We start from the raw sequence: 24,982 nt of genomic DNA on the forward strand, positions 1-24,982 counted from the left end.
TCTCACTAGTATCCATAGGAGGAGATACTGATCTGCATCCAGTCATCTGAAATCTGACAAGAATCTCCCGTGTATACTTCTGCTGAGAGAAGAAAATGTCCTTCGAGGTCTCCCAAATCTCAAACCCAAGAAAATAATGCAGAAGGCCAAATCCGTCATCTCAAACTCTATCTCCAAAGCATCCATGACACAACGGATCCTCACAAAATAAGAACCTGTAAAGATGGGGTCATCAACATAGACCACAATGATAACAATCAACCCCCTCTCAAGGACGATAAAAAGATTCGAATCTGCATGAGAATGGGGCAGGCCGAGCTTCTGAAAGAACTCATCAATCCGCTAGTACCAAGCCCGTGGAGCCTGCTTCAACAAAAGCCTTCTTCAGCCGGTACACCTGATCCCGTTTACCTAGAACAACAAATCCCGACGGCTGATCAACATAAACCTCCTCTGTAAGCTCTCCATTCAGGAAAGCGGACTTGACGTCCATCTGGAAAACGGGCCATCTATGATGACTTGCAAGAGCAAGAACGGTGCGAATGGTAGTCATCCGGGCCGTCGGTGAAACCGGCCTCTGGTAGAAACCAAAGTGCGGTAGACTAGCAGTCACCCGATCCAATTGTAGTCTAGCCAATAAACAAATAAAATAGGAGGTAAAGTGCTCCAACACAAGAAAGAGAACGACACCTGTTGGCCCCAAAGCTTGGCGCCCCTTTCGGTATATCTTTATTCAATTTCAATGGAAAAGTTTTAGATGATTACAACATGGCCATTCATGGCTCGTATCTTGGCAAGTCCAATCTGCCAATTCTCAAGACCTCTTAGCATAGAGGTTACACAGCTTTGTGTCCCAAGTACACCATACTGTTATCTCCTCTACTCTGCTAAGTCAGTGCATCCATGAGGCCTTGAATATGCATCGGACTGAACCATGCACATAGCCACAAACTCAGCCATGAAAACAGTCCACAAACTCTTCCAAATCAGCCCACAATCTTGCCCTGTTTCCAGCCAACCCTTCCTCTCACAAAGGGCCAAAGAGAACAACTCCAGAACAATCACGAGCCAATGAAAAGAGAGTGCTCACAAAGAAGAGAGAAACTTACAGTCTTTATGTCACTTTCCACAAGAGAGAAAAGACGTGAGGAAAAGCCCCGTACTGTCCTGTCCTCTTGTCTTGCAGCCGGGAGAGAGAAAACCAATGAGAGAACCTGCTGTCCAGCCTTGTGTTCCCCTCTTACAGTTCACGCTTCTCAGCTAACAAACAGCTTCTTGCCAAAAGCATTGGAGAGAGAATAAGAAGAACCTATAGGCGCCTGTATGCTCTGCAGCCAGCAGCCAACCAGTCTTCCAGGAGCTAAAGAGGGAGAGAGAGCAATAGGCATGTGTCTCTGCCCTGTAGCGCCGCACAGCAGCTCGCTTTCACATCCCAAGAAAAAGGCATAAACAAATACTAGGCTGCGACTCTGCACTCTGCAGCATAGCCCGACAGTACCTCTGTTCTCTGCAGCACAGCCCGACAGTAACTCTGTACTCTGCAGCACAGCCCGGTTGTATCTCCTTCCAAGAAGCGATTTGTGACCAGCAGCGTGGAGCTCCTCCTAACTGTTTTTCCAAGCCTCTAATCAGCGATGCCTGCCTACAGTCCCTCCAAAACCAAGCATTAAAGGAGCGCAGCTTGCCTATATCTGTTTTACTCAAAAAAACCCAACTCCACGCTGCCCCCTCCCAGCACTCTTTTTGCAAAAAGCAAGAGATAAGAGAGAGAGAGAGAGAGAGAGAGGCGTGTGCTCCAAAAGTAGAGTAGCGCCCCCCACCCCCCCCCCCATAAATGACCTAGGGGCCCATTTAAAGTTTTAAGACTTTCCTAGGGGCCACACAAGGTTATAAAACCTTATGAACTTTAATTCCTTGGTCCCCCTTCACACTTGGGGTTGTCCCCGGCTGTATCTCCTTCCAAGAAGCGATTTGTGACCAGCAGCGTGGAGCTCCTCCTAACTGTTTTTCCAGGCCTCCAATCAGCCATGCCTGCCTACAGTCCCTCCAAAAGCAAGCATAAAAGGAGCACAGCTTACCTATATCTGTTTTACTCATAAAAACCCAACTCCACGCTGCCCCCTCCAGCACTCTTTTTCCAAAAAGCAAGAGATAGAGAGAGAGCGAGAGAGAGGCGTGTACTCCAAAAGTAAAGTAAACCCCCACCCACCCCCCACTCCCCCCCCCCCACATAAATGACCTAGGGACCCATTTAAAGTTTTAAAACTTTCCTAGGGGCCACCCAAGGTTATAAAACCTTATGAACTTTAATTCATTGGTTCCCCTTCACACTTGGGGTTGTCCACACATAGGTCAATAAACCTTTGCCCCAAATATGAACCTTTAAATATTTATCTTGCTCACCGACCACCATGCTCACACTTATGCTGCACCAATTTCACAGGGTCATGACATACCCCCCTCTTGAAAAATGGCAAGCGTCCTTGATTGCAATCTGGTGATACAACAAGATATCCAAAGCGGAACCACATTGATAACAAAGGCTGCCCAATACAGAAAGTTATCAGCCATGTGATCCAACTAAAAGTGAAATGTACAATATGGCAAGATCAGCGTCCCAATCTCTCTAAGCCATGCATATGTAACAACATTCACTGCAAACCAATGGTGTAGTAATAGTCCTGAACTTCACAAGATTGCGACGGGAAACTTTACCTCGTACCTTTCTTTTCTTATGTGCCAGTATCGGCTCTGGAATAAGAACCTCATCAAGTTCCTCAACTTCCAGCTAAGCCTCATCTGATACATCCTCAGGCACATCCCCACGGAAAGGTCTAAGTAGACTCACATGAAATGCATTGTGAATTCTCCAGTGATCTCGTAGCTTCAAACGATAGGCCACCTCACCAATCTTTTCCAATACCTGAAAAGGTCCATAATAGTGCATGCTCAACTTAGGGAATAAGCGCTCTTTACCCTTCATCTTTTTGAGCCTAGCTTTCTCAAATCGCAAAAGAACCCAATCACCCAATGCACGTCTGTGACGGTCTACTGCCTTCTTTTACTTTTGCTGAGTTTTTTGGAGTGCCAACTTAATTCTCCTATAAGCTTCATCCCTGTTCTCCACATACTGGTCAACCTCAAAGATCTTAAATGGGTGGTACCTTCTTCCCTCCTTCCACAATCTCAAAAGGCGCCTTGCCCGTCGAGGTATGGATGGTGTTGTTATAAGCGAACTCCACCAAAGAAAGATATTTCTCCCATTATTGCTTGTGCTCTCACACATAACACTTGAGAAGATCTAACACTGTGGAATTAGCCTCTTTCGACTGCCCATCTATCTGTGGATGAAACGATGATGAAAACTTGAGAGTTGTATCCATGTTGTCAAACAATCCTCTCCAAAATAAACTCGTCATCCGTGGATCCCGGTCACTGATGATAGACGAAGGCATGCCATGATACTTGAAGATGTTCGCCATGAACAACTTCACCATGTGATCAACTTTGATCTTCTTACGCACGGGAATGAAATGAACCTGCTTACTGAACCTGCATATGATAGTCCAAATGCCATCATTCCCCGTTTGGGTCCTCGGAAGATCAAATATAAAATCCATGGCAATGCTTTCCCATGGTCTATCTGGAATAGGTAAAGGCTGAAGTAACCCTGGTGTCTTCTGACGGTCATACTTCACCTTCTGACATACGATGCATTGCCTAACAAAAGCATCAACATCTCTTCTCAAGGTCGGCCAATAAAAGAAAGCCTTAACTGCCTTTACTGAGCGTCAATTCCTCTATGACCTGCATACGATGGAGCATGACTTTCAATCATAACCTTGAGTCGTAACTGCCTAGTAACACAGTCTACCATGCATCAACAAAAAGCCATCCCTGAGAGTATAATGATCATGCCGCTGACCCTCAGACATCTAATCATAGACCCTGCCAAAATCCTCATCCTGGGCATACTGCTCTTTCATCTAATCAAGCTCATGATGATAAGCAAGTGAAACTGCTGAGACATGTAGCTTGCGTGACAAAGCATCTGCCACAACATTCCTTTTGTCTTCCACATGTACAATCTGAAAGTGGAACTAGACAAAAAGTTGGCCCATCTCATATGCTTCTCAGAAAGTTTAGTTTGCGTGAGGAAATAACGCAAAAGTCTGATGATCCAAGCCAATATGTTTCCATGTAGAAAGAGCATGAATTACAACCAACATCTCTTTCTCATAAACCTGTAAATGCTTCTTGGCATTCTGTAATATACGACTCTCATATGCTATCACATGTCCTTCCTGCATGAGAATTGCCCCAATGTTGTTCCCACATGCATCACACTGGACAACAAAAGCCTTTCGAAGATCCGGTAATACCAATATAGGATCAGAAGTAAGCTTTTTAAAGGCTGCAATTTCCCGATCAGCCCATTGAAACGGAGTTCCCTTCTTTGTTAAAGCATGAAGGGGCAAAGCAATCTCAGCAAAATACCGTATGTACCGCCAGTAATAGGAACACAAGCCCAAAAAGCTGTTGGTGTTGGACTTACACACTCACACACACACAAACCTGCACATTAGGGCTAGGTGCAGGATGGAGAAGCTCACACAAAAATGAGAGAGAGAGAGAGAGAGAGAGAGCCAAAAGTGTGGTAGCCACAAAATGCAAGTCAACCCTTGCATGTGTGCCACATCCATATAATATAGAAGTACAAAATATTATATGTAGAGTGTCCTTTCACACTTGATATCCAAGGGAAAAAACCACATGGGAAAAAGTGCCCTTGGTTAAGCCCTGTTCACACATAGCACTACCATAAGTGAGCATATGCCTACAAATCCCCCCTATAGTGAAAGTGTGAACCTATACAAGGTAGCAGATCACTCTCTGTATGAGAGTAAGCCCAAAGCTTTACGGAAAGCTTCAAACTTTTCTGGAGATAAAGCCTTTGTGAATAGATCTGCAACATTATCCTGTGTAGGGCAGTAAGATAAACTGATCTTCCCTGCATGTATAGTGATAATGAATCTCAATGTGCTTGGTACGTGCATAAAATACTGGATTTCGTGGATGCATCTTGCCATCTCCATGAGAGATCTATTTTTCCTCTCAGCTACACCATTCTGCTATGGTGTATAAGGCACAGTACATTAGTGTTTGATGCCCTTTTGAAGCATATAATCCTTGAATGCATGTATTCTCCACCTCTATCTGAGCGGAGTGTTTGGACTTTACATCCACACATATTTTCAGCCATTGCTACAAAGTGTCGAAAGCATGCAAACACCTCCGCTTTCGCTTTCAAAGGGTAAACCCAAGCAAACCTGGAGTAGTCATCAATGAATGTGACGAAGTAAAGATGCCCCCCTATGGATGGTGTCCACATTGGACCACATACATCACTATGTATGAGCTGTAATTTACTTTCAGCTCTAACAGCTCCATCTTTGGGGAATGGTTTTCGTTGCATCTTTTTCCCAAAATACATCCCTCACATACATGTCTTGTTGGAGACTCAAGAGACGGCATATTATCAACCATATGATGCTTCTGCATAAGCATCAAACTCCGAAAATTTACATGCCCAAAACGTGCATGCCATAGCTCTGCATCATGCATATAGCAGGAGTGTGGGCAGCCATTGTATTTGCATCATAAGTACGCTTGTCATAGCTGTCCATCTTATACAAGCCTTTGTATCGTGTTCCAAAAGTGACTATTTCATAACCCTTTGATGGGTCTTTTACCAAACACTTCCCATCTTCAAATTCAACTTTTAAACCTTGGTCGTTTATGGCTGAGACGGAGAGGAGATTTTTCTTTATGCCTGGAACATACAATACATTTTTCATACATATATTGGCACCATTGGCTACAATAAGTATGACATTGCCAATTCCCTTTACTGGATATGTGGTATGATCTGCACATGATACAGTGCGGCCATTTGAAGCATAAACCAAGTGCTAAAATACATCTTTGCATGAAGTGATATGGCTCGAAGCACCACTATCAAAATACCATGATACATCCTCTCTATCAGATGCAATGCAAGACATATCATTGTCTAAAGCACTTGGTGTGTCACTAGTGCATGTGAACAAAAAAGTGTACTCTTTCTGAATTACATTAGCTGATTGCTGTGCTTTGTCATCAGAAGAGTCTGCTACTGCATTGCCTGCTTCTTTCCTTTTCTCTTTTGCAATCCGCTTACTACATTCACTGATGTAGTGTCCAAGCTTATGGCAGTAGTGACATTTGCCCTTCTTTTTGGGCTTGTTTGCATCCCCTTTGTCAGACTTTTCACCACCAGAAGAGGGCTGTCCATGGCCAGCCTTGCTAGACTGTTGTCCCCCATGCTTAAAGCTCTTTGCTTTACCCTTATCCTTGGCTGTAAATGCCTTGTCTCCACCACGGTTGCTCGCTAAGTTTGCTCTTGTTTGCTCTTCCTGCAAGAGTAAACCCACCAGCTCTTCAAAAGTGACGGGATCACCACTTCCTCTCATAGAGAGGTCGAGAGAGGTGTGAAAGCCCAAGTAGGAAGGTGGTAAAGAATGAAGAGTATTGGTGACCACCTGTCCGTCTGGGATAACCTCATCAATGTTGAGCAATTGTTCCTGCAAATCTTTCACTTTGGCATAGCATGACGCCAAGGCTCATGTGAGAGCCTCGTCCACAGAAGTGCGATCAAAAGGACCATTAATGATAGAGGACATAAGAGCATAGTTAACAAACATGTTGCCCTCGTGAATTTGTTTCCCTGTAACTCTAGATCGCCAGAGAGAACCAGGCGGAGAAGCAGAAGGAAGCTCACGTAACCTAGAATCACGAATTGTCTGATAGTACCATCCAGGCACAGATCTGCTCGAACTCGGTGGAGGAGGAGCAGAGTCATTATCATCTGACTGAGAATCCACAGCTGGAGGTGTAATAGAAGAGAAGGGAGGAGGAGATGGAGGCGGAGGCGGAGACGGAAGAAGCTCACCACCCCCCTCTGAAGATATAGGAGTCCCATCGAACACCACATCACGGCTCACAACAACTTTGCCGGCCTGAGGATCATAAAGACGATATGCCTTGGACACAGTGCTGTACCGAGAAATGTCATGCCCTCAGACTTCGAGTCCAACTTGGAGCGATGCTCCTTAGGCACATGAACATACGCCGCACACCCCAATATCCCGAAATGAACAACGGAGAGCTTCTCACCATGAAAAGCCTCATATGGAGTTTTATCTGCAAGAGTAGTAGTAGGAGACCTGTTCTGAATGTAGACAACAATGGAAGCCGCCTCAGCCCAAAAACGTCGAGGTAATGAAGAATGCTCAAGCATAGCACGGGCCATCTCCATAATGGTCCTATTCTCCTCTCTACAACTCCATTATGTGATGGAGTATATGCTGTAGTAAGCTGTCTCCGAATGCCATGGGTCTAGCAATATTGTTGAAACTCCTAGGATGTAAATCACCCCCTCCGTCGGTCCTGAGAGCCTTGACCGAGCGACCGGTCTCTTTTTCCACCTCAACTCTCCAATCACAGAAGTGCTGAAAGGCCTCATCCTTGGTCTTCAGAAAGAAAACCCAAGTATATCTAGAAAAATCATCCACCATCACGAGCATGTACAACGCCTTACTTAAAGACGCGGTACTCATAGGACCACATAAGTCTCATGAAACATGAATGAGAGCAAGTGATGTCGAAGAATTGTATGTCGCCTCCTTCGAAAAGGCGGCTCGGTGTTGCTTCTCCTATAAACAAGAGGAACAAGCAGAAGATGGAGCCTTGATGGTCAGTAAACCCTCAACCAAACCATCCTTCGAAGCTTGTTGTAGAAGCTAATAGCTCAAATGGCCAAACCGAGCATGCCAACGAGCAGAAGAATCACCAGAAGAAAGTAGAGCGGTCAACTTGTACAGACCACTATCTTGGACTCCCTGAGCCAAGATGCTACCGGTCACCTTATCACAAATGGCAATCTCATAACAAGAAAAGATCACCTCCACACCCTACGTTGTAAGAGCACCTCACTGACAAAAGGTTAAAAGCCAAATCTAGAATATTCAAAACGTCAGAGAAGTACCTCTTGTCCTCGGAAGAGCGGAAGATGGGGATGGTGCCATGACCATGCACGGGCACAAAAGAGGAATCACCCAAGGTGATCTCGCCTGACCTGGCAGTGAAGTCCTCGAACCAATCTCGATGGGGTGTCATGTGAGCAGTAGCACCGCTATCCACAATCCACGATCGTGACTGAGAAGTCACAAGAGCAAGTATACAACGAGTACCTACTAATAGAAGAATGCCATCATCTTTCTTGGTCTAAGACACCGCTGTAGAGAAAGAGTTCTTTGCTGCTTCATCACGCTTCTTCATGTGACATTGGGGCGATTTATGACCCTTCTTGCCACAATAATGACATTCAATGTCCTTGTTCTTAGAAGATTTACTGTTGTCTTTATCCTTTTCGGAATCCTTGGAGTTCTTCTCAAAACCCCCTTTCCCTTTCTTTTGTTGATTCTTCCCTTTATCTTGCACTGCCAAAGCTCCATCAAGGCCACCAGAGGTGCCAGTCCGCTCCTCAATGCGAGACTCAATCTGCATAACGGAGGGGAGAACCTCCCAAGTAACTGGAACAGGACAAGGAGAAGAAACAAGAGACTGAAAATATGCATCAAACCTCTTTGGAAGCTTGGAGAGAAGCCGAATAGCCATGTCCTTTGTAGAGATGTCCTTACCACAAACAGCAAGCTCGTCCCGGAGATCTTTCATCTGAGAGTGCTCAAATAGGGCTGAATCTTGGGCAATAGAGGAGTCGCTGAACTGGGAGCGATGATACTGTGGGAGCGCGGTACGACAATAATAATAGACCAACACTTCAAATACCAAACATAGAGCATGATAACACAGCGGAAGAACCATAAACAATACAATAAAACCGTACTAAGCCGAAACGGCCGGCCCCTCGTAGGAACTTCTTTATAGATAGAGAAGCTTTTACAAGATACCAAGGTGCGGATGCACACAACACCGGATTTTCCACAAAGCCTCAACACAAATCTTGCACACGTAAACTATCTCGTGCCAAGATACAAACACAGCACCAAATTCCATTCGATAAACTGTCTCAAAACAGTCCCATAATCAGCTCATAAACTGTCCATAAAACATGCCGGTACAAAGCCCAAAACAGCCCCAAATTTCGTGCCAAATCAACCCCAAAACAGAGCCATAAAATCAACACCGGAAGAGCTCTCGAATCAGCCCAAAACAGTCCCAAAACAGCCCAGAAAAGATTGGACCAGCCCTGTCAAGATCTGGGAGAAAGCGACCAGCCATGTGGCTGCCCTAGAAGAAGTCGACCAGCACTATGGGAGGCCTGGAAGAAGTCGACCAGCCTAGTAGGAGACATGGAGCAAGTTGGCGAGGTGAAACAGTCCCAGATATACTGTACGGCCAGCGCAAGAGAGAAGAGAGAGGGTGAACTATAGTCGGCCAGCAGAGAGAAGCCTCCAAAAGGATGCGCATGGCAAAAAGAGAGAGCCATCCCCTTTTAATAAAACCAATAGGCCAAATTTGCCTTGCTTTTTCCCTTTTTTCCAAAAATAGCTGGACTTTGTCCAAAATATCAACTTCATGCTTTCCTTGGCTTGTACTCCAAGTTTTGGCCCAAAAATATCAACTTTTATGTTTTTCCTGGCTTGGTGCCCAAGTTTCATCTAGGCACCTTCTTTTGTCCACCTGTCCACGCCCAAAATAATAATATGACCAGCCCTTCATGCGAAAAAACTGACTTACAAATATAATAAGTCACTTTAATGATAAAATCTCATGGTGCTCATGCTGTATGGCCATCTTTCAGGCCAAACCATGCCAGTAAAGTGCTCTAGCTTTCTTCTGTGGAAAATCCCCGTTCACACCTTGGTTCCGCCCAACGTCTGAAATACTGATCAAGACTGGTGGAGGGACCAAATGGTGACAAATCTTCCAACAGGCTTGCGGCCCAGCCTTCAGCATTCCTCGTGTATCTGAACCCTTCAGTCCGGAAGAGATTGTCAACCTAGAGAACTTCTTGGTACAGAGGCTGTGATAGTTTGCAGAAGGGCATTGCTTGCACCACCTCGTTGGGAGAGCTTGAAAGAAATTCACATCTTCTCTTGGTCAATGTCCTCAACCACTTGAGGTGGGCTGAAAGAAACTCTTACATGCTTCCAATTCGATGACATGCTTGGTCTTGGCACCCTTTTTAACCTTTTGCGCATGATTTTGAGTGTTAAAATCTTGCCAGCGTGCCACTCGATCTCCATTCCAACCATTCGTTTCAAAATTCGCACATCTTCCCCAATCATGTGATACTCTTTGATCAGCTTCGTGTTTTTGAAAAAGAGATTCGTGTCAAAAAGAAATTCCAATTTGAAGGATCTTGGGTCTTCCATCTTGGATCATTTCATATGTTGTAAATGCTTCAGAGCCTCTTCATCTCGCTCAGTGATTTGAATGGCTATTTTATCATTTGCCTTCATAGCATTCAACCAGAACTTGGGCACTCCTTTCATTGCAGTCTCAAAATCATCATCATCTAAATCTGTCCATGGGCCGAAAAGATCCTCTAAAACTTCGACAGTTTCCTTCCTTTTTACACGTGTCACCTGGTGGTGTAGATGCTACCAAGGGATAGCATCGTGTCCTGAGTCGAAGAAGTCCACCAAAAACTTTCCTGTTTGAAGTAACCGTTGCAAGCTTTTTGGAATAGGGATTCGTTCCTCCATGTACAAGGTGTACGATAAGAGCACCTTAGGCTCCTCCAAAAGACTGATAACTGGCAAACCCCTACCTCTTCGCTCCATCAACACACGTCACCACACCCTTGGCAAACCAAGGAAGATCTTGCTTGGATTTAGGGCAAAGATTCTCCCTTTGCTCCATCAACACATGTTAGCACGACCCTTGGCAAACCAAGGAAGATCTTGCTTGGATTTAGGGCAATGTGAGAATCTTTGCTCTAAATCCAAGCAAGATCTTCCTTGGTTCGCCAAGGGTGTGGTGACGTGTATTGATGGAGCAAAGGGACAGGGGTTTGCTAGTTATCAGCCTTTTGGGGGAGCCTCATGAGCTCCTATCATAACCCTGTACATGGAGGAATTAGAGCAGCTCTTCACCTTAGAGCTTATCACGAGAGTGAGGAAGTCCTCTCCTGGCATCCAGCAAACCTCTTTGTTTTAAACCAATCCCTCTTCCAAAAAGCTTGCAGAGTGGTTACTTCTCGCTCAATACAGGAAAGTTTTTGGTGGACTTCTTGGACTCAAGTCACGATGCTATCCCTCAGCAGCATCTACACCACCAGGTGGCACATGTAAAAAGAAAGGAAATTGTCGAAGTTTTGGAGGATCTTTTCGGCCCATGGACAGATTTAGATGATGATGATTCTAAGACTGCAGTGAAGGAGTGCCCAAGTTCTGGTTGAATGCTATGAAGGCAAATGATAAAATAGCCATTCATCACTGAGCGAGATGAAGAGGCTCTAAAGCATTTACAACATATGAAGTGGTCCAAGATGGAAGACCCAAGATTCTTCAAATTGAAATTTCTTTTTGACACGACCTCCTTTTTCAAAAATACGAAGCTGATCAAATAGTATCACATGATTGGAAAAGATGTGCCAATTTTGAAACGAATGGTTGGAACGGAGATCGAGTGGCACGCTGGCAAGTTTTTAACACACAAAATCATGCGGAAAAAGGTTAAAAAGAATGCCAAGACCAAGCATGTCATGGAATTGGAAGCATGTATATGTAAAATAGGGGTGGCCAGCCCACAATCAAGGGCCATGCAAAAGGGACCAAAAGGACACCCAAAATGGGCAAAAACTGGGGATGAAAGTGCTAACACATAGGATGGGTGACAATATCACCTTGCCATAAACAATCTCAAACGGGGCCTTTCCCATGGAGGCATGCACTATGTTGTTGTATGCAAATTCTACCGGCTGTAGATACTTCTCCCAAGCTGTTTTCTGATCTGCAACATAGCATTTGAGGAGATCCAACACAACTGAATTTGCAACCTCACTTAGCACATCCGTTTGGGGGTGAAAAGCCAACGGGAAGTCCAACTTAGTGCCCATATTGTCAAACAGAGCTCTCCAAAAGAGGCTCGTAGTCTTGGAATCTCAATCCCCCACAATGGACTTTGGCATAACATGGGGTTTTAACACTTGTGCCACAAATATCTTAACCATATGCTAAAGCGTAATGGTCTTCCTAATCGGCAAGAAGTGTGCCTGCTTGTTAAATCTGTCACAACAATGGTCCAAATAGCATCATTACCTTGCTGAGTGCGAGGCAAATCCATTGAAATACTTCCATGACTGCGAGGAAATAGGTGACGACTAAAGCAAACCTAGAGCCTTTTGCTTCTCAAACTTGACCTTTTGGCGAACATACATATGCCTCAATATCCTTGCACATACTTGGCCAAAAGAAATAGCGCTCAATCATGCACGTAGTAGGTATGATACCTCTATGTCCTACTGCATACAGAGGAGTGTGGCACTCATCAATGACCTTTTGCCTCATGTTTGACACAACACATAGGCAATTATTCTTCATGAGATACCCCTCTTTGACCACATAAGAGACATGCGCATGTCCAGCCACTAAATCAGTCCATATATGCCGAAAATTAGCATCTCTATGGTACAATTCACGCATGGCAAACAAGTCCCCATGTGAGGCAATTGGCACTGCAACCACATATGGCTTTCTGGACAATGCATCTACCACCACATTCTTCTTTCCTAGAGTGTGCATAATCTAAAAATGAAAGATAGACAAGAAGTTTGCCACCCTCGTATGCTTCTCCGAAAGCTTTGTTTGTGTCAAGAAGTACCCTAGGCTTTGATGATCTATCTTGACCATGAAATCAACCCCAAGAAGGTAGTGTTTCCAAATAGTCAAGGTATGAATTACAACCAATAACTCCTTTTCATAGATGCCCAAAGAAAGCTCAGCATCGTGCAAACGACAGCTTTCATAAGCTACAGCATGCCCTTCTTGACTTAGGACAACCCCAATGCAACTTCTGGATGCATCACACTCCACACAGAAAGGTTTCTACAAATCTGGGATGACTAACACAGGCCCACCCATAATGGCATCCTCAAGGCGAAAGAAAGTTGATGAGCATCAACTGTCCATTTGAAGATGGCCCTCTTCTTAGTGAGCTCATGCAATGGCGAAGCAATCCATGCAAAGTGCCTAATAAAATGCTTAAACCCCAAAAGCTTCGTACTTGATGTACGGAAGATAGCTTAGGCCAATTCCGAATGGTTTCTATCTTTGCAGGATCCATCCTAAAGCCATCTTTTCATACAATGTGTCCCAAATAGTGAATCTCAGAAAGGAAAAATTCACTCTTTTTCACATTGATATAGAGCTTGTAGTTACAAAGCTCTTCAAACACCATGGCCAAATACTAGCAGTGTTCCTGCTCATTCTTGGAAAATACCAAGATGTCGTCGAAAAACACACCTGAGAATTTTCAATGCTCACGGAAAATGATCAATCATTCTATTAAATGTGTCTGGGGCATTCGTGAGTCCAAACGGCCTAACCGAAAACTCATACAAACTAAATGATGTCCTGAATGCCATTTTGTGTACATCATGTGGTGCCACACGTACTTGGCGGGGGATTGGAAACCAGTTCTCAACAGTAAGCTTATTTAGAGCCCGGTAATCCACACACATACGGAAGGAACCATCCTTCTTCTATATACCTAGATGAATCCAAAAACATGCCCGAATTCACCTTATAAGAAAGTGCAATTTATAACCTCATGGTAGTCATCCACAAGAAAATAAACCATCAACTCCATCATGCATAGTATAGACTAGATACTACGACATCCCCACTAACATCATCAATGCCCAATAGTGGGTGTAGAACTTGGCATTAATATATGCTCCCCCACACACGCGCACACACACGCGCACACACACATAAGAGCATACATTTATACAAAGGTCTATGTATTGAGTTTTTGTCAGAGCTCCGGAGATAGAGGACAGACTCAGCCATAATGAAGCCTAGCACTAAGAATCACAACAAATAGAAAGAATTATTACAACAAAAAGGTAGTTGATAGGGCATATGCACCACTTAAGATAGAAAGAATTAACACAATATCAACTAGCTGCAACATGGACGAAAACTTCACACTGTGAAATTTGCATGTCTGCTTATACAACATAAAGATATACCTAGATGAATCCAAGAACGTGCCCAAAATCACCTTATAAGAAAGTGCAATTTATAACCTCATGGTAGTCATCCACAAGAAAATAAACCATCAACTCCATCATCCTTCTTCTACACTAGCAAGATTGGTGAGTAGTATAGCGAAGAGCTTGGCTAAACCAAACCTCAGTCCAATAGCTCCGTCACCTGTTTCATAATCTCTTCTTCTTGTTCTCTGAATACCCTATATGCTCGTGGGGAGCTACCGGCACCAAATCAATGCCGTGATCCACGGGTCTCTCCAATGCATATGCAAAAAAATTGGCATATATGCTATGAGTAGTGCCACATGTGAACATGGGCTAACCAAGGACACTTTTCTCCCTTTGGGTTTTTTCCCTTGGATATTAGGTGTGAAAGGACACCACATTTATCGTATTTTGATATTGCGGAGTCAACTCCCAAGCTCCACACATTCTATGCTATCATCTTTGTGTGAGCATCAATCACCATCTCTCTCTTGAGTGTTCTTGCTGCTATTCGTTCTCTATGTCTCTGTCTGTGTGCAGCCCTAACCCTAACAATGGTATCAAAGCAGGGTTGTCCCCTTCTGCACACCCGTTTGCAGAGTTCCCATCATCGACTGTTGCTCTGTCACCTCTGCACTTCCGTCACCCGCCTGGCGTTTCTCAGCCCATTTCAGCCTCCAATTCGGGCGCCACCAGTGTCGAGAACTCCACCACCGCCCAACTGCTAGGTGGCGCTATCACCACAGTGAGCAGCGCCTAGCTGAGCTCTGCCAAACTTGTGGTTGATGTGGCACTCGCCAAAAAATTGCGGTCAATCCATCCAGCGTTTTCACCGTCCATCCCGCGTCCGGCAGCCTTTACTGTCGTCGCCGACTCCGGCCTTCAATCCGTCGCCATACTCGAATCCGTCTGCAACCTGTCGTCGGAACCTTCCGACCAGCCCCTTCCGACCACCTTGTCGCCATATGCAGCAGCACCTTGTTGCCGTTTGCACAGCAGCACCTATTCGCCGGTCAGAACCATCTCGTCGCCGGCACCTGCAATAGCCCGTCTGCCGCCTCTCGTCAACAGCGTTGTCGGACCTCGACACCAACGTCTCCCGTCACAACACGAGCGCCGGTTTTTGCAGTTGTAGCCCACCTACGCCAAAAAGCCGCCGTACCTATAACCCGTCTTCACCTACTCATCACACCAACTCTGCAAACCCTGCAAAATCAGGGTTCCGACCATTAAAGTATCTAATTTTTGGTTCAATTGATGGGGCTTTTGTGACAATCTTGCTTTATTGCAAAATCAAGTGCAGGCAGCAGTGCAAGATTCAAGAAAAATTTGGGGATTTTTCAAAATTTGTGCTTAATTGCACAATTGCAGATTCAAGACCCAGAGAAATTTGGGGCTTTCTTAAAATCAATGCTTAATTGCATAAAAGCTCGTTGGTACATAAATTTTTGGGGCTTTCGTGAATTATGTGCAATTGACACATAAATCAGCCCATTAGTGATCAAAAATTTGGAGATCTTCAGCATTGCAATTATCTACAGCCTTGTATTCGGGGCAAAACATTTGCGCAAGACCTTGTGGTTGCCTGGCATTGCACTCCGGTGCATTTTTTGCCTGCAGGAGCTTTTTTCAACATATTTGGTTCCACATGTATGCATATCTCTTAAAGAGATTTCAGCAAATGGCTGGCAATACAACCGATATATTTAGGGTTTTGTCCCAAGAAGACAAATTGGATAGCAGTAATTACTCCCTCAGAAGTTTCATGGTCCAAAATCTTCTTGTGGCCAAAGGATTATGGGATTATGTGTCAGGTGACGATGTACGCCCTGTTGACATAGCACCTAACACGCTTGGCCGTGGTGCTCAACAAGCTGCAGTGCCCACTCCTCCCTCTCACAGGAGCAGAAGAGATGGGATACTCGCAATGCCCAATTGATGGCTTTGATTGCTTTGTCAGTAAAGCAATCAATCATACTCCATATTCGGTCTTGCAAGACCTCACAAGTTTGGAATGTACTTGAAACCATGTATCAAGCAAAGAATGAGGCCAAGGTTGCATTTCTCAAGAAAGAGCTTGAAAACTTGGACATGAATGATGGTGATAGTATGGTTGATCATCTTTTTAAGATCCAGGATCTTTGGGAGCAACTACTCAATATCGATGAGGTCATTTCTAAAAAGGAGTTGGGTTTCCAAGACACTATCTACCAAAAATCTACTTGAACTTCCACACATCGCTCACTCTATCTATGCAGGGAAACCCAAAACCAATCTTGTTTGAAGAGTTGGTTGGCTTGTTACTACAGGAGGAGCAAGATCGGAACAACAAATCTTCCAGCATGTGTGGCAGTGTTGGGCGGACAGCCTTCACAAAAGACTAAAAAATGATGCAAGCAAGCCCAAGAAGAAGGGCAAATGTCACTACTACAAGAAGTCAAGTCATTACTTGAATGAATGCAGAAAAAGGCTTGCAAAGGAGAAGAAAAAAGAAAGTGGCATAGCGGTAGATTCTTCTTCATCACCTCTAGGAAAAGATGATGCATCAGTAAATCTTGTGCATAATGAGTGAACTTTCCTTACTTGCAGTTATGAATCATGATGCATCATTGGAGCATATGTCTCTCAATGTCAATGAAAGACACGACACATGGTACTTTGACAGTGGTACTTCTATACACATTACCTCACGAAGGGATTTGTTTAAGAAGTTTATGGCTGCCCCTGAAGGGAAGCGGGTAACATGTACAAACGATTCTTCTTACCCGGTTCAGGGTGTTGGTGAGGTGATTCTCACAACAGCAGATGGAGCAAACTTATGTCTTCCAGATGTATTGTATGTACCAGGGATTAAGAAGAACTTGATGTCCATCTCCTCTTTTGCTAAAAGAGGATATACAGTTAACTTTGAGAATGACAGATGCTCAGTGAAAGACAGTGAAGGTGGCTATGCATTGGTCACTTCTTGCACATTGTACCATGGGTTAAATCAGCATGACAGGTTTGACATGAGAGATCATGATGCTCATGTGGTTACCACTCTTACACTTGCCATGCACGAGGCAAAATTGTGGCATGCTAGGTTTGGGCATGTGAATTATGGCAATTTGATGCCATGGCAAAGGCATAAAATGGTACGAGATATGCCTCATGTAGAATTGCCACCAAAACATGTATGTGAAGGGTTTATATTGGGTAAGATGCACAGAAATGCATTCCCAAAAGGTGGATCAACAAGAGCTGTCCAGAAATTACAGCTTGTGCACAAGTTTGCATTGGGTGGGGTATCTTCAGTGTCTACTGTCATGGAGGCACCACAAGAGGACATGCATCACACATGTCTTCATCATGGGAGGATAGGCCAGTTGGTGTATCGTCGGTTTTGACTTCAATGTATCCAGTGGATGTATTGCTTGGAGTATGTTCCACATGACATGGGTGGTTTAGACATACAGGTGCCGAGCAAGACACAGATTTAGTGCAAAGTTTCGGAGGAGTAAGGTTCTTGGTTTTGCTTTCTTCCTTCAGGGTGCTTTGGAGATGGTGCAAGCAGTTCTTGTGCTCCATCTGAGTCGATGCATTAGTGGTTGGAGTTTCGATAGCGGAGTTTTGAACGACCATTCTCTAGAGTGTTCTTCTCGTGGGCTATTGGAGGATACTCTGAGGTGTGCAGTGTTTTTTCATGGACAGTTGGACAAACACAGAGTGCTCGATCAGAGGTGGAAGTTGGTCATCCGCAGGTTTCTCTACAGGTCTTCATACTAACGACGTGACAAGGATAGAATGTGAGCCTTCACACAGTGGACGCAAAGTGGTCTCACAGTGTTTGAGATCTTGGGTCTCTTGGATGAGCTTTGCTTGGATCTTTTCCTTTTATGGAAGGGCACTTTATATGGACATCGTGTCGTTAAGGACAGTTGCAATGCAAGGGAGAATGTGACACAAACATTAATCCCTACCTAGATCCCAAGCTGATGTAGGAGCCTAACCGAGAAGAGTGACATTGAACAGAGCCACCGAGCTATGTAGAGGTCGACGATCTCAACCCAGACTCCGGAAGCCCCCACCCACGCCCGCATCACCATAGGAGGATCAGGGCATCATTTCACACCATCAGAGGACTCCCTCATGCTGGCTCAGCTTTCCCTGGCTCAGCTTTACCACTCAAAGTGCCATGTTGCAACGCCCCATGCAGGATATCTTAGGATGATATGCAAGCCTATGCTCTTTGTACATGGATCAGCTCTAGCATTTTAGCTTTGTCATTATCTTTCATTTCAATTTAGTAGCCATGATGATGTATTCCATGGCTATGACATAATCCTTTTGGTCTCATATGTCATTTTGGCCTTTTGTAGACTCTCTCTCTCTCTCTCTCTCTCTCTCTCTCTCTCTCTCTCTCTCTCTCTCTCTCTCTCTCTCTCTCGCGCGCGCGCGCGCGCGCGCACACACACACGCGCACGCGCACAAAAACACACTGGCATTGGTATTCTGCATGATGCAACTCCAGGCTCAAATTGAAAAATTTGTGAGCCAGGTGATTCATCACCTTAAAGCCACCAGCAGTGCCAATATCAATTATCAAATCTGGATGTAGAGCTTGTATAGAAGCATATGTTATCAAAGCAGCAGGTACAGTCCCCACGTTATCAACACCTGCACAAGCAAAGTTAAATAATCAACGTTGGATGAGTAGGCAGGAACACATGACAACAAGAATCCTGCCCTCTACTGAAATAATACCCTTGAATTTTTTTATGTGCCAAGGTTTAAGACAAGATAAAGCCCCCATCTCAGCTCCTAAAGAGGTACACTAACAGATAGACATGACCATCTTTTTACTGCTGCAAACAATCATAGCATAGCCAAGGTATGCACAGCCATTGAAAAGCAACAACCAACGTCATTTCCACAAAAACTAGCAGCGAAAATTACTGCACTCACCAAAAATCAGGCACTTTCCTGGTACGACTACATTAATATCCAAACCATCATCATTCCCATGGTACCTAACCCAAGGAACGCCTGGAGGAAATCTAGCATACACAAAAATTAAACCAACGTTGTGATCTCTCTCTCTCTCTCTCTCTCTCTCTCTCTCTCTCTCTCTCTCTGTGTGTGTGCGCAGGTATATACATGCATAGACACACGCACACTTCCTGTGGGCAAGCCATCATGCATACATGTACATACATACACAAACATGCGAACAAACATACTTACATCGTAGACCAGATGGTCGATGAAGCTTTGTTTCAAAAGTTATACTTGACTCATAGGCAGTATTTGAAATTAACAGACAATAACAATCATCTTTCTCTCTGTGGAAACCTGCCACCACCTATGTGCTGCAGGACCCACTGATGAGGCCAGAAGAAAGGACCGACAGCTGCTGAAAGACCAGCAGACCACCTACAGAAGGGCTCTCACCTACCCATTTTGCCCATCACATGTTCTCTCTGCAGGGTAAGATACAGCCCTTAACTTGTGCCTTCAGCAAATGGTCAGTTCAGTTCCAGTTTTGCAACAGTATTGTCTCCTGCCTCCAGCCCCATCCTAGTACAGTATAGTGTGTGCCTTACACAATCCATAACTCACATTTGTCTGCTACTGTCTAAAAAGGTTTTGTGCACAAGGTAATTGGTCAGGAGGCCAAAGTAGCATGCAAAGATGTTGCTGGACGGAAGACCCTACGGATGAGTTATGACTTGTTTAGAGAGATGATGGACTAAGGAAAGCACCTCAGGAAGAAACTGCCCTTGGCAATTTGGCAAGCCACAGCAATGGCAATTTGGCAAGCCACAGCAATGGCGAGCCAAATTCTCAGAGAATTTCTGACCAAGGTTTTAGGGGGGAGTTAAAAAATCTCTGATGTCACATGCAAATCTGAGAGCTCAACTAGTAAATGGAAAGCTGAGCTGCAATATGACATGCGAGCTGTAAAGATTCTGACAGGTCAGCTAACCGTGGAATGGTTTCCAAGGCGTTGCGTTGGCAAGATCTTGTGCAGATTTATTAACTATTGGATGCTCTTCCATCATCTACAGACCATGAGGGTGAACTGTTTCTACTGTTCACTGTTACTATATATACCTTCATAAGGTTGAAATATATCCAACCTCAAACAATTGCACTTATATTTAAGAATAGACAAACACAAACAGGAGAACAAGACAAGCAAGAAATTGTGTGATTACTGGTTCTATTCTTGCAACAAGGACCCCAATTTTCGAAAACCTCATCGAACTTACCCAAATTTCTTCTTAAACCTTTCACTTCTAAACTCTCAACATCGACAATTTAACCCTTTCACTCAAGAACAATGGTCGAAGTGCAAGTGCATACATTCAAAAAGCTCGACACAAGCAACTTTCATACATGGAAGTTCAAGATGAAGCTAGTCTTGCAATCGAACGACTTCTGTGGGGAGTCGTTAGTGGTTCACGGAGATGAAGGCCAGTACAAGGCAGATTTGAAGACATGGACACATAGAGATAAGAAAGTCATTGCACAGACAATGAGCCAGACTATGGTACCACACTGTGAGACTGCTCAACAAATGTGAAATTCAGCTGTAGAGTAACTACTATAACAGGAAACTTACCAAGTTAATGTTTTAAATCAAGAAAATTAGTTCTCTTAAAAAATCAAGAAAACTAGTTTATAAAAAATAGAAGAGAGGGAGAGACCATGCCCAGTGCACACTGAAGCAACCGCCAGGCTCACAGAAGCCAGCTCTTTCAGTAGTGTGATCAGGTGGCACTTCTGAGACCTGAATGGGATTTTTCACTGCCTGTGTGAAAATTTACAACACCCATCCTGCAAGGCATTGCAATAAGGCTCTTACACCGCTTGAACACACCAGACACATGAACCTTCCTCTCAAGCATGCAGTGATCAGGAATGGTTTTTTTCCTGCCCATGTCAGAGAGCCACACACTCTTCTATGTCATCAGATGATGTACCTTCCATCCCCAAAAGAAACACCCCTTAGATTCATCTCTCTTGCCCAAATGCTCACACTCTACCCACACCAAATAAAGGACAAGGGTGGATTCGGTTTGGCCCATAGTATGTTCGGTTGAGCTTTGGCCCTCCCAGCTAGAAAACAAAGCATCAAATGCCCTTAATAAAGGGAGAAAGACCATCATCATCTTCTTTACTACACTCTGATCAACAAAGCACACTGAAACATTCTGTGCTCATTAGAAAACTGCCCACACATAAACAAGAACTGAGATAATCGAATAAAGATAAGATTTCTGCTGGTTTGTTGAAGGCTTACAAGGATCCATCATCTTGCCGCAGATTGAGGGCTTCCACAAGAGGAAGAGCTTCAGATTGCATAGCTGAACATTTCAACAAGAAGCCATGAGCCTCTCACTCTCTCTCCCCATACAAAGTTCTCCATACCAACAAGAAACAAAGCTCTGTGTGCGTGTGTGTGTGTGTGTGCGTGTGTGTGTGTGTGTGTGTGTGTGTGTGAGGAGAGAGAGAGAGAGAGAGAGAGCGAGAGCGAGAGCGAGAGCGAGAGGGAAAAAGAGGGAAAAAAACGCATACCAACAATAAAGACAATGGTGGAGATGGGTTTCAGGTCCGGCTGAGCAACTGCATCTTCAAGAGGAGGGGAGGGCACAGCAGGAGGAGCCATGAGAGGGATGGATGGTCTCGGGGTTCACATGCATGTATATTAGCAACCAGGGAAGCTTAACCAGAGTTAAAGAGCCAATATCAGAGATCGCCAGGGAGCACGCTGCACACTGTAACCAGACACAGGTTCTTCAGTACACAGAGGAGACAGGCGAAATCTTTGGCCTTTTCAGAGCAAAAGTTGAGGTCCCAAAAAAGGCCTGGTTGGAAGGGTTGATTCTCTACACGAGATCAACACGAGATCAACATGGTCATGTGTAAGCTAACATAGGACTTGTATATATACAATAATTCTATGGATAGTGAAAAGTTTAAGCCACCCCAAATATTATTAAGAGAATGTTCCCTTTTGTATTAATTAATACAAAAGGGATTCACCCTTTTTTTTTATGGTGTATTAATTAATACAAAAGGGATTCACCCTTTTTTTTATGGTGTATTAATTAATGCCTACGCCGCTTGCCCTCGCCCACCTCCCTCGGCTGAACCTCCTTCGCCAACTTCCCTCCCCACACCCACCTTCTCTCCCACTTGCCTAGCATCACTTGCCTAGCGTCGAAGAGATAGGAGAAGGCAAACCAAAGAGCTCAAACGACACATACACAGAGAGGGTTGCACAAAGGAGAGTTGTCAGAGAGAGGATCTTGCTACGCGAGAGGCTTCAATGAGTCCACACAGCGCAAGGGAATTTATAAGCAAGAAGAGCTAGCTAATTATAGTATGTGTTTAATTGTGGTATCTTTTCTTTGTTAAAAATATACTATAATTAAAACATACTATTTACATGTTTGAGCATAATATTTTTGAACCTTGCAATTTACAAGCTTAAAATAATTATTCTAAGGATTCATAAACCTTAGACTTGTGCTATGTTTTTATTTAATTAAATGCACAAAAAGATTTTGGGTGCATATATTCCCTTTTGTTTATTAATTAGTAAGTGAAACTATAGGTCACCCCAATTAAAATCAAGAGAATATATTCCCTTTTGTTTATTAATTAGCAAGTGAAAATCTAAGTCACCCCAATTAAAATCAAGAGAATATATTCCCTTTTGTTTATTAATTTAGTAAGTGAAAATATAGGTCACCCCAATTAAAATCAAGAGAATATATTCCCTTTTGTTTATTAATTAGTAAGTGAAAATCTAAGTCACCCCAATTAAAATCAAGAGAATATATTCCCTTTTGTTTATTAATTAGTAAGTGAAAAATTTCACTACCATAAATTTTGATGAGCATAAATTTTTTTTTGCTTTGTAATATTGTAGCAATAGAACTTTTTTTTTTAGAAAGATACTTTAACATTAATAAGATTTAGTTACAATAGAACTTAAGAAGAGAAAATTATCATGAGAAAGGGGAAGCAAAATGATGATGAAATTAATTTTTTAATGTTACAGCCAAGTCACTCAGGCACTTATGATGGCACTACACTGTGAATGGGACTTAAACCTAGGACCTCTCAATCAAGAGAAAAATGCAAACCCCACCAAACACCCAGCCAACCACACAAAGTGAGGCTGTTTTTACTAATTTTAACCAAACTTCTTTCAATACAAGTTGCAAATACCCATTTACTAATTTTAACCAAACTTCTTTCAATACAAGTTGCAAATACCCATTTGCAAAAGGATGTCCTACCACTATATATTGCAAACTTGCAAAAATAGTAAATATTATTGATATTGTGAACAATAACTATGCTTACAAAAATAGTAAATATTAATCAAAACCTATTAACACTTATTATGAACAATAACTATGCTTACACAAACAATAAATGCTAATCAAAACATATCCACCCCAAATTCAGAAACAAAAATTGCAAAAAATTCCTGCAGTGTTGGATAGCTATCACATTGACCTTACGAGCTCACACAGTCGTGCTATAGGCAAGGCCAATAATAACAAACTCAAGTCAATTTATGAAGTTTTCATATTTAACTAACTAAACTTAATGTAATATGTTAAAAGATATCAATCAAAAATTTTCTACTTTAGCTAAGTTAATTTTAATATTATGAGAAATAAACTCATTTTTGTTAATAAAGTATAGTGTAAATGATGGAAACTAATTTGATTTAATAAGAGAAAAACTAATGTACTTAAATAAAGTATAGTAATTGTATGTATTTTATAATGTAAATTTGTGTGTATGTTTATACACACAAATTTGCATGTTTATTTTAATATATACAACTACACACAAATTTTATAATTTAAATTTGTGTTATATATATATATATATATATATATATATATATATATATATATATATGTACATATATATATGTATATATATATTATATATATATATACATATATATATGTATATATATTATACATATATATATATACATATATACATATATACATATATACATATATACATATATATATATATATACATGTATACATATATACATATATACACATATATATATATACATGTACATATATATATATATATATATATATATATATACATGTACATATATATATATATACACACACACACACACACACATATATATATATATAGAGAGAGAGAGAGAGAGATCTATGCATGAGTATACATATATATATATATATATATATATATATATGTACATGTATATATATATATATATATGTATATATGTAGAGAGAGAGAGAGAGAGAGAGAGAGAGAGAGAGAGAGAGATCTATGCATGAGTATGGGTACCGTATAGAAGCAATCTCCATAAAGTGGTGAAAAAAGTTGTGTGTGTGTGTGTGTGTGTGTTGTACTTCTCACAAAAAGAAAAGGAGACCACTTGTAAATAGTGTTAACGAAAAGGGTACTTTAGTTTGGTACATTCTATGTAAAAGGGTGCCATAGGGTATGATAAAGACAAATGAACATTTGGATTTGTTGAGCCTTTATATAAGGAAGTTAAGTTCTATGTAAAAGAATGAATTTTATTAAAAAGAGTCTAGTTAGGAGTATTTTCTGCAAAAGCATGTATTTGATGTATGTCACATTCACAAATTGTCCACCCCTAAGAGTACTATTCTAGCTTAAGCATGTAAAAGAGTTTAG

The 24,982-nt window shown here is 42.7% G+C and overlaps 1 protein-coding gene across 1 annotated transcript in view; it reads right to left on the minus strand.

Annotated features, from left to right (window-relative positions):
- The window catches only part of LOC147620772 (5'-methylthioadenosine/S-adenosylhomocysteine nucleosidase-like), a 33,259-nt gene extending 10,677 nt beyond the window's left edge, over positions 1-22,582 (minus strand). Inside the window, exons 1-4 of the mRNA XM_086825042.1 lie at positions 21,830-22,582; positions 21,555-21,618; positions 19,214-19,305; positions 18,819-18,925 (exon numbers count right to left, since the gene is read on the minus strand). Coding sequence (XP_086681168.1) covers positions 18,819-18,925; positions 19,214-19,305; positions 21,555-21,618; positions 21,830-21,920 — 354 coding nt within the window. The 5' untranslated portion in view covers positions 21,921-22,582. The remainder of the gene's footprint in view (positions 1-18,818; positions 18,926-19,213; positions 19,306-21,554; positions 21,619-21,829) is intronic.
- Between the last annotated feature and the right edge of the window lie 2,400 nt (positions 22,583-24,982).

This window comes from Cibotium barometz, chromosome 31 (genome assembly GCF_041138505.1).
Source record: "Cibotium barometz isolate CiBa-2024 chromosome 31, ASM4113850v1, whole genome shotgun sequence".
Lineage (NCBI taxonomy): Eukaryota > Viridiplantae > Streptophyta > Polypodiopsida > Cyatheales > Cibotiaceae > Cibotium > Cibotium barometz.